Source organism: Xiphophorus maculatus, chromosome 1 (genome assembly GCF_002775205.1).
Source record: "Xiphophorus maculatus strain JP 163 A chromosome 1, X_maculatus-5.0-male, whole genome shotgun sequence".
NCBI classification, from domain to species: Eukaryota; Metazoa; Chordata; class Actinopteri; order Cyprinodontiformes; family Poeciliidae; genus Xiphophorus; species Xiphophorus maculatus.
Window position 1 is genome coordinate 9,414,988 of NC_036443.1, and position 10,510 is coordinate 9,425,497.

The 10,510-nt window shown below is 41.1% G+C and overlaps 1 protein-coding gene across 2 annotated transcripts; it reads left to right on the plus strand.

The window, feature by feature from the left end:
- Positions 1–25: 25 nt before the first annotated feature.
- LOC102235977 (acylamino-acid-releasing enzyme) lies at positions 26–8,111 on the plus strand. Of its 2 annotated transcripts, XM_023332917.1 has the most exons (22): positions 26–397; positions 1,052–1,187; positions 2,319–2,394; positions 2,481–2,556; positions 2,633–2,745; positions 2,820–2,954; positions 3,057–3,148; positions 3,764–3,801; positions 3,897–4,018; positions 4,096–4,156; positions 4,294–4,388; positions 4,526–4,577; positions 4,905–4,925; positions 5,204–5,307; positions 5,414–5,546; positions 5,905–5,988; positions 6,078–6,158; positions 6,487–6,575; positions 6,723–6,916; positions 7,197–7,299; positions 7,650–7,756; positions 7,831–8,111. In XM_023332917.1, the coding sequence occupies exons 1-22, from the start codon at positions 280–282 to the stop codon at positions 7,928–7,930; spliced, it is 2,130 nt and encodes a 709-aa protein (XP_023188685.1). In that variant the 5' UTR covers positions 26–279; the 3' UTR covers positions 7,931–8,111. The 2 variants fall into 2 exon arrangements, with proteins under 2 accessions (XP_023188685.1, XP_023188737.1); XM_023332969.1 differs by lacking the exon at positions 4,905–4,925.
- The last annotated feature ends 2,399 nt before the right edge of the window (positions 8,112–10,510 follow it).

Here is a 10,510-nt window from a genome sequence, read left to right on the forward strand (position 1 = left end):
CATCACTACACCCACTTTGAACTGAGCAAGGTGGTATAGTCCCAACATGGAGGCGCAGCGCAGGTAGAGCAAAAATCATTCGGGTTTGGTGTTGAAGCGGCTTCCTGAAATGCATTTCAGTCATTGACCGAGGGCTGCGCTTAGCTCTTGGCCTGAAATAGAAGCATTTGGCTGCTGCTCCTGAGGAGTAACACTTTCATGCAACGACGGTGCCATTATCAGGCTTGTTAGCTGAGTCTGGTGGTTCATAGTGAGCCGTGTGTGTCGCCTCAGACGCGGATGGACTCCGACCAAATCACCGGGCTGTACGGAAAGGTCAGCGGCCTGGCTGTTCCGGTTTCAGCTCGCGTGAGCGAGGAGCAGCTGCCGGAAGTCCGGATCTACACCGTGACAGCGGGTGAGCTAGCTGCAGCTAACACAGCCTTCTTCCACTGATGCTGAACAGTACTTATTTGTTAATTACACATTTGTGACTAAATTATTATTATTAATTAAATTGTGTTGTTATTATTATTATTATTATTAATAAAGTCGTCATGTTTCTTAAATTTGTTTTAAAATAAGGCTGTCAATAAAATAAATTAATTATTTTTAAACAATGCTGGAAGCTATTGGCAAAATTTGTATTAATTTGAAATCAAATCTTACCATAAAAAAATGGAAATGATGAAAAATGATCACCCCATAAATCTAATAACTTCTTGGGCCATGCTTAGTGACAACCATAAACTGTTTGTGATAACTGGCACATTGCTGTGGAGGAATATTTGTACATGTACACCTGTTCAAGGTCACATTTCAATAGGATATAAGTCCAAACTTTGACTAGGCCATTTCTATTTTGTTGAGCTATTTCCCAGATCTCTACATTGTAAAGTTTTTGCAGATCTGCCCTCCATCGCTTGAGGACCTTAATGATACTGAAACTATCACATTTCTGCAAACAATTATGGACACAAAATAAAGCCTCTGTGCAACGTAAAATTAATATTATACTTTTGCCGGAGGCCCCTTTTAATAAATCCCAACTTTTTACTGTGTACACATGCAGAGTGGATCCAGACTGACCTGGTCCGAAACTCCAGACTTCACTACTCACAGCAGTGGACTCTGATCGCTGACAGCAACAACCACAAAAGCATCAGGACCGTCCTCCCACCTGGACCATGTTCACCACTGTCTGGAGAGTGAGTGGTGCTTGCTTTAATGTAACTGTTTTATCCTCAATTATATTTACAGCTGCTATTAAGTCTTGACCATAAAACCTGTACAAATGTTTCATTTGTTTGAGTGACAGCTGCTGGAATAAAAGACTTCCTGAAGTGAATGATTGTAGGTTTATAAAACCATCAGGGAAATAAAGTACAGCAGTCAGACAGAGCAGACTTCTGTTAAGCTGCAAAGACTTAACAACACTGCAGAAATGTTTCCTCCCTCTCGCTCAATTGGAATTGAACCATGCCTTTACATAAAAGAAATCTACATATTGAGGTTTACTAAGCAAGAATAAATGTCTATATTTTTAAAGTGATATAAACCTACAGGCTGTACAGTTTGTTGTAATTGGCACAAATAATGATTCAACGATCCACAGGATCTTACAGAATAGAAGATGCATTCTCTCTTTCACCATACATGGGATTATAAAAAGTGAAAAACAATGGAACAATGTTTGTGTTCAACCTGTGCACATGGAAATAGTTATTGTGAAAAACTGCCGGCACAAGAGGTGTGGCTCAGCTAGGGACGCAAACAATTAATTGACTTGCGATTAATTGTTTAAAATTTTAACTGATATTATCTAGTTAGACCCACTTTTAGTGTTGTAGTGTGCCCACCATCCAGAAGAGGGCGCGACTGGACAACCTTAATCCCAGCCAGTTAAGGCAGAAACAAAGATGGCGGAGCCATACCAGAACGGGAAAATGAAACGGTCCAGAATTCGGCGTGAGATGTAAAATGCACTTGATGTGGTTCTGTTATGAAACATAAACACTCGACAAGCTCTGTCAGTTCCACCTTAAAGCACTCACTCAGCTGTGCCTCCTGATAGAGCAGTGTGAACTTCTCAACCACAAATGATTAAAATATAAAAATGTGTTTTGTTTTTTAAATTATGGAAAACTTAGTCCTTAGTGTTATGGAAAAAAGAGAAAATGGTCACCTATCAATTAATCATTAGTCAATTGTGATTGATAAGCTCAGTGAACTTGAGGATAATAACTTGGCAATAAAATTAATCAAAGATTTCCAGTTCAGTTTTTTCTTCAGATGACAATGGTGACTATTTTGCAGAAGTATTCATTTCTGTTCTTCAGGTTATTGAGTGAACTGTCGCCAACTCGTGGCCTGAGGGCTGTTGTCAGGGAGACGGGCAGCCAGCAGCTCCTAGAGGTTAGAACGATGGATCAAAATCATCCCCAGGAGGACAAATGCTTTAACATCTCAATAAGCTGCTGCTTGTGCTTGTTCCTGTTCAGATCTGGGACCGTCACGGCCTCAGGAAAAGCCTGAACCTGTCTGCCCTGAACATCCACGGCAGAGTGTACGACGACAGTAAGAGATCGGACTGAGCGTCGTGCGTGAGTGTGGTACTTTGACACGCCCCTCATGTCTCACTGTGTGCGTCCAGCTCAGTTCGGCTGCCTGTCCTGGTCAGAGTGTGAGAGCAAGCTGCTGTTCGTAGCTGAGCGTAGCCGCAGCTCGTCGGCAGAAACGCGTTCTGGAGAATCCGCGATCAGAAAGGTTGACAAACATCGCCACAGAAACACACCCTGATATCGAGTTTGCTGTACGGAGACGTCTTTGTGTCCACACAGGACAGGAGTGTGTACTGTGAAGACTGGGGCGAGGCTCTTACCAGTAAGAGTGTCCCAGTGCTCTGTGTGGTGGATTTGCATCATGGTGAGATCGATGTACTGCAGAGCGTCCCGCAGGACGTCTCACCTGGACAGGTGAGGAGAGACGCTAACCTCACTTCTTCGTCACTGATGTTTTTAATCACAGCAGAAACTTTATTTTATCATGGTTGATCAGTATATGAATGTTTTCCACAGGCTCTGTGGGCTCCTGGCAGCCAGGCTGTGTTTTTTGTCGGTTGGTACCATGAACCTTTCAGACTTGGACTGAAGTTCTGCTCCAACCGCAGGTCTCAGACTTTATTATACACACCTAGAGTGAAACAGGATGACAGAAAAAGTAGTTTATCGCTTTAACCTAACTTATATCTTGACCGTCTAAGTATTTAATGTATGAACATGTATAAATGATCAAACTACAGGCTGGAGGAAGATTGGGAGCTTCTCAAAGTAGTAGTAAAATGTCCAGAGCATTCTTTAGTTATTTATGTTGGACATCAACAGCAATGAGAAAAAAAAAACCTTAAAGAGCATCTACTGTTTAGGAATACATCTGCTGCTATCCCTCATTTCAGAATTTTTCTTTGCTGTTGATATGGAAACTATTTTCACACTACCAAGTATTTACCAGGAGGATTCACCGTCGGTTTTATTCTAACAGCCTGGCATAAGTGTTTACTTCCTGATTGGAATCGGTTCTAATATTTTCCTGCCTTGACTCTCAATCATAGCTTAATAAATTCAGTAAATTTAAAAATGCCAGGATTGTGTGTGGATAATTAATTTCTCTGTCTTATTTTTTCAAACAATTTTTCAAAGCCTTTCCAGAAATGTATTTAAAGCATGATGTGGAGAAATTGGGGTTTACCTTCTCTGTGCCTTTTTTTGTCATCCTTGTGTTTCAGGTCGGCTTTATTCAGACTCAGCCTGGATGGACACTGTGGTGAGACCTTTACCTCCGTCTTTTTTTAACGTATTCGTCTCTGATCATCTGACCTCTGACCTCTGTGATCTACACCGCCCTCTCTCCTGTCCCAGAGTGTATATCGGGGGACAACCTCTCCGTGTCCTGTCCCAGGCTGAGTCCAGATGGATCCACGTTGATCTACCTGCAGGGTAGTGTGTTTGGGCCCCACAACCAGTGCCTCAGTGTACAGCAGGTGCGGGGTGTTTGAGTTGTTTTGTACTTCTCTGTGTGTTTTCTGTCCATTAACAGTTGAATATTAAACCTGCACAGTTGGACCTGAAGAGTGGGAAGACCTCGACCATGCTGGATGTGGTCAGCAGACCTCAGACTGGTGGGTTAAAGGCCAATCAGGCCACCCAATGAAGACTCACTCAGTGCAACACGTTGGTCTAAACTGTTGGAGCTTTAGTAAATAAACATCTAGGTTATATCTAGATTAGTAATCCTATACATTTTTGATGGTTCCAGGTGATTTTGCAGGTGTGTATGAAGCACTGCCGTCCCACTGCTGGTCTGCGGACGGTGAGAAAGTCGTGTTCAGCAGCGCCGTTAGAAACTGGAAGGTAACACTCACCGCCGTCTGCAACCAATAAGTAGATATTCATGCCATATCATTCATTCATACATTCATTTCAAAATAAAGCGAGCTGTGTTTGATTTTGAGTCATTAGTAATTAAACTGCTCTGTCTCTCCTGTCAGGATGTCTTCATGGTGGACAGAGGAACAAAGAAAGTCTCTTTCCTCTCTGATAGTAAGAGTCCGTCCTCTCCTCCACCTCCTCCCCCATCCTCCTCTCTTCTGTCCTCATCTCCATCTTTCATTTTCCCTCCTCCTCCCTCCCAGCCTCCCACTCCTCTCCTTCCTCCCCCTCCATCCCCTTATTGGTCTTTGTATTCACCTCCGCCACCACCTCCTCCACCGGCTGTTCCTCTCTTCCCTCCTCCTCTTCCTCTTCTGTCTCCTGTTCTTCCACCTCCTCCTTCTCCTTTTGCCCAAAATTCGGCTCCACCTCTTCCTGCTGACTCTTACTTTCCAAATCCTCCTCCTCCTCCTCATTCCTCGTCTCATCTTCACCAAGAACACCAGAGACAGGTGGAAGGTATGACATTTCAAAATTAGAGCCCCGGGTTGCGAGCTCTATAAATGGAAGAACACTTTTGACAATGCAGTTGTTATCTATGTATCATAAACTCATACATCTTTTAAAAGTATTCAAACCTTTCCATGTTTTGTCACATTACAACTACTAATGTCAAGTGTGTTTTATTGAGATTTAATGTGATGGAGCAAAAAAATAATTGCACACAATTGTGAAGTAGAAGGATTTAATACTTGAGTTTGACAATTTTTTTTGTCTTTGCTGCATTTTGGCTGCAGACTTCTCTGATCTTTCTAAGGTTTATGGAAGCTGGAAGCTACTGACAGTCCAAAGAGACCTGATGGTCGTCTGCTGCTCCAGCCCCAACTCGCCTCCCACCCTGGTCAGACACACTACACACACACACACACACCAATACCAGCCTACATCATGTAACCCAGGTGAATGGGTTTTAGAGCTCACATAATGTGTTGCTTTGGTATGTGCAGAGAGTGGGATTCCTCCCATCAGCAGACGAAACTGTAACCTGGAGAACTCTGCAGCAGCCTGTCGTGACGTTTGATTACCTCTGGACGGTCCTAGATGTCACACCCACATCAGACGAGGACAACCTACGTTACCGTGAGCTTTCAGCTTCTGTCTCATTAGAAGATTTCCTTGGGGTATAACATGATAAACGTGTGCTGTAATCTGTCAAACCTGGATGGACAGATTATCTGTCTCAGGACATACAAGCACGACATGGTGACAGTTTTAACAAATATGTAAAAAAAAAACATAGATTTAAAAAAAAAAATGTTACTGCACATTTAAGAGCTGGAACATTTATATGAACAATAAAATAACAGAAAACATTTGAGATTTTTCCATTTGTGAATTTCTGCAAGGTTTAGAATCAAAAAAACCTTTCAAGAAAACCAAATGTTGGATTGAATAGGTTTTGTTCTTCGTTCTTCTTCATTGTCTGTTTTCTAAACAGCTGGTTTAGATTTCGGGGCCATCTTGGTCAAACCATCCCATCTCCTCTGTGAAACCGGAACACCTGTGGTTGTCTTCATCCATGGTCTGGACCTCTCTTTGGCTTTGCATGGGAAATTTTCACATAACAAAACGGCACATATAAACACCCAGAATAATGCCTTGCTCGTTTAGGTGGCCCTCACTCCCAGTTCCCTGCAGAGTGGAACAGCACCACCGCTGGACTGGTTGAACTGGGCTTTGCCGTGCTTATGGGTGAGATATTTTCGTTCCTTGCTTGTCTGCAGAAATTCTCCCAGAAACATACAGATGGCGACTTTCATAATCTTACAGATGTTTTTGAGGAAAACATCTGGAAAGATCCCATTTATGTAAAGTTGCTGTGTGTAATATGTGGCAATGTCAGCCTGGATTTTTTCCCTGCACTTTAAAAGTTTACTTTAAATATCTGTTTTGGATTACATTGTATGCTAGTGATCATAATCATAACCAGATTTTATTATTTTTTTGGGCTCCAAGGGTTTGATCCCTCTGTAATTCAGTCGACGTCACTCTGCCTCTCTGCCACTCTGTCTCCATCCAGTGAACTATCGGGGATCCACAGGGTTCGGACAAGACAGCATTTTATCCCTGATTGGTCAGGTCGGGAGTCAGGATGTAAAAGATGTTCAGGTATCAACTTTCCTTGTCTGTCTCTTGAAATAAACCTATGATGAGCGATGTGTTGATGTTCTAGCAGATGAGTGTTTGTCACAGCACAGAGATCCTTCACCTTAACACCATGAAATTAATCTTGTCTGTGTTCATCCTGTAATATAGCGGGCTGTTATGGCTGCGCTCCAGAATGACAAAACCCTCGATCCCAAACGCTTGGCTGTGATCGGTGGTTCCCATGGTGGTTTCCTGTCCTGTCATCTGATTGGTCAGTACCCAGACTCCTACAGAGCGTGTGCAGCCAGGAATCCGGTCATTAACGCCGCTACGCTGCTGGGAACCAGTGACATAGTGGACTGGTGAGAAAAACTGTACATAATATTCACAGCAGCACTGGTGGGTTGTGAAAAAGTATACACACCTCCTGGACCTCTTCTGTTTTTTTTTTTGTTTGGATTTCTTTGTTGGATGAGCACATAAAAACACATAAATTAAGTGAAAGGGAAATAAAACATTGTGTAAGTTTGTATTGTGTAAGTTTGTTCTCTCCAAAAGTTCAATGGGTGGGGATACTTTCACATGGGACTGTAATAGTCACTTTATGACATGAGTTTTATTATTCTGTCTTCCTGCTTACAGGAGATACACAAGTGCAGGCTTTCAGTTCTCATATGACAACATCCCTACTGTTGAAACTTTGGCTGCAATGTTACTGAAGTCTCCCATCACACATGCAGCACAGGTAAGACTCATATAAACACACACTTTATTATATTACAGCTTTGAAGAAACAGATAAATTACCTTATTTAGGCCAGAAGTTAATTTCTATTTTCAAATATGTTTCAGTAGCAATTTCTTAACATGATTTATTGAGCATTTTAAAGCTCCCTGTATTACCAAAAATGCCCTCTAGGGGGTGCTAAACTCTAACATAAAAATGTTCACATAACAGTTTTGAGTTTTAGAGATGCTATAAAACGTTACTTTCATCAACAGATAAGATTTTTGAATTATAGTTACTTCTAGTTAAGGTAAGAAAGAGTTTACATGACCTTTATCAAATCAATGTCATTGTGTTTAATGTGTGTAGATCAAAGCACCAGTGCTACTGATGTTGGGTGGGAAGGACAGACGAGTTTCTCCTCATCAGGGTCTAGAGCTCTACAAAGTACTGAAGAGCAGAGGTTCACCTGTCAGGTACAAGTGAGCAACATAAAAACCTAAAATGGTGGCCCAGACCCTTTTACTTCTGCCGTTTCATTTTTCTCCAGGTTGCTGTGGTTTCCAGAGGATGGACACTCTCTGTCCAGGGTGGACACTCAGGTTGACTGTTTCCTCAACACCGTGCTGTGGCTGACCCAACACCTCTGAGCAAATCCCTCCAAACAAACCCCTGTGACGAGGCTGCTGTGATTCTGCTGACTGCTGCTGAATTTTTGACACCCCTCATTTGTAATAAAACAGAAACCCTTCTTTATACTAAAATTAATCCTAATTTTATAAAAGTGTCTTTGAAACAAAATCATGCAATAAACACTGGTCATGATCTGCAGATTGGATCGTTTTGTTTCAGCTTGGTTGAGTATAAAGCTGAACCGTATCTCCTATGGTTGCCCTAATTGTAATTTCAGGTAGAGATTTTTTTAATGCAAATAGCTGACATCAATGCGCATTATTTTTTAAGAATGGATAAAAATATAATACCTGATGTACCTTAAAAAAAGAGATCTAATTTGATGTAATTAAAATACATTTACAATTTTTAAAATGAAATACAGATTTTTTCAGTCCTTTGTTTAGTTTTTTTTTGTCTTTATGAAAAGAAAAGAAATTTGACAACTTGAAATTGGACCTGATCTGTCTCTTTAAGAAGCTCCTACTTTTTCCTACGCCCCGCCTTCGCCACGTCATGAAGGCGTGCAAAGAGCCAATGGACGTCAGCTTCCGTGTTCGGGGATAAGCTGCTCGGTCGCGTCCGGTCTATTGAAAATGGCATTTTACGCTAGGTGCTTGCAGTTCTTGCCCAAGGTAACAATTAATGATGTACATCAATCCGAAGCTCCAACAAGTGAACTTGAGAAAGGTTTTAAGATGTACGCCTTGTTATACATTCATGGATACGAAGGTGAGTTTTACTGTCTTTAAGCTTTGTGGCTAACGTTAGCTTTAGCTTGTGGTAGTAGGCAATGTGCTCTAGCATTTTCATTATAAAAATATGCTATTTAAGTACCTAAACATGCTCTTTCATTCTAATGGACAATGTTTTTAGCCCTATTATATATACTTATTTTCAAGTATATTATGTGTGTTTATTGTCGTTAGTGTCAAAATTTCAAAAACTTTAAAAAAGTTACAATGCACTTGACATGCACTTAAATTTGTCTAAACTTTTTACATTTATCTGTAACCAGTATGTTGCCTGGAAACTTAGTGTTTGTTGTTGTTTTTGTAATCATAACTTTTGAACAAAATCTTAAGACTGAGGAGGAATTCCAAGTATTTGCTTTTAGTTCCTAGTGGATCACATAATATAATAATACAATAAAGGTATTTTGAATTTAATGAGGTTGGAGACAGTGAGACAGTCGCTTAAAATTTCTTAAGAGGGTTTATGGGACACAAATGCCAAATCCTTCCACACCAAAAAAGTTAATCTCCACTTAGCTGGAGGGCCAAACTGGATGTCCATGAAAAGACGGGCAGATCATCCCCACAGACAAAGATCCTTACTGATGCTGACTGCAGCCTAATAACCAGTGTTGTATAAAGTACTGAAATCTCAGAGTCAAGTAAAAGTATAAGTACCTCTCCAAAATATGACTTTGGTAAAAGTCGAAGTCACTGACTGAAATGTTACTTGAGTAAAAGTCTTAAAGTATCTGAAACTTCTTGTACTTAAGTATGGAAATTACTGTAAAAATGGATGTACTCAAGTAATGTAATGAAAAGTACAAGTAAAAAGTAAAACAAAGCAAATGCAGGTTGAATGACATTTTTTATATTTTGGTAAACTTGTCAAATACACTTAAAATAATGTACCCAACCAAGTGCAGGCAAAATTAAACCTGCTAATAGATATACCTGCAGGCATCATTTAGTTAAGAAAATTAGGTGCTTTACCTATAGCACAAGGTTAACTTAACCTGCTTTACAACTGAACCAGCTTCTTAGTAAACCCTCCAGGACAGAAAATACAAAGTTTTTGTAAGCCTTAAGTTTTCCCTTCAAGTAAGGTCAGTGCTGAAAATGAGAAAAATAAATAGTACAGAAAATGCGGCCAACATGAAGAAAAAGAGCTGTTACGATTACTCTACTTCACAAATCAGTGAATCAGTCAATAGGTGGTGCACACAACTGGTCATTATGCAAAAGAAAAAAACCAGAAAACTTCGGAGCGGGGGGTGCTGCCCACTGACGCGGCTCAGGGATTACGTCACACGCAGCGCCGTGCGCAGTGCCCTACAATGCACTGTAAGCTATGTAATGTGTTTTGAGGCAATTGACCAAAATCCCGGACAATTTTTAAATTCCCCCCGGACATCTTTTTAGGTCTGAAAAGTAGGACATGTCCGGGAAAAAGAGGACGTCTGGTCACCCTATCACCAGCTGGTGGTTCCCCTGGAGCCGTGTCCGACGTAGTTGCAGTCGTTGTGGTCTCCGTCTCCTCCTCCATGTGGCTGTTCCTGATTGCGAGACTTGCTTTGTGTTTAATGGGAGAAGCGAAGCAGGTGTATCCTATTGGTGGTGATGAACAAGCCCAGGCAAGCAGGCTACGGACTTTGTTCGGTAGCCTGCTTGCTACTTGCTAATCAGTAGGTGGGATCAAAACACTTTGCGTTTCTCTCTCTCGCTTTTTTGTAACGAGTAACTAAACCACACATTGAAAATGTATCGGAGTAAAAGTACGCAATTAAGTTCGGAAAAATAGTGAAGTAAAAGTGAAAGTCCTCA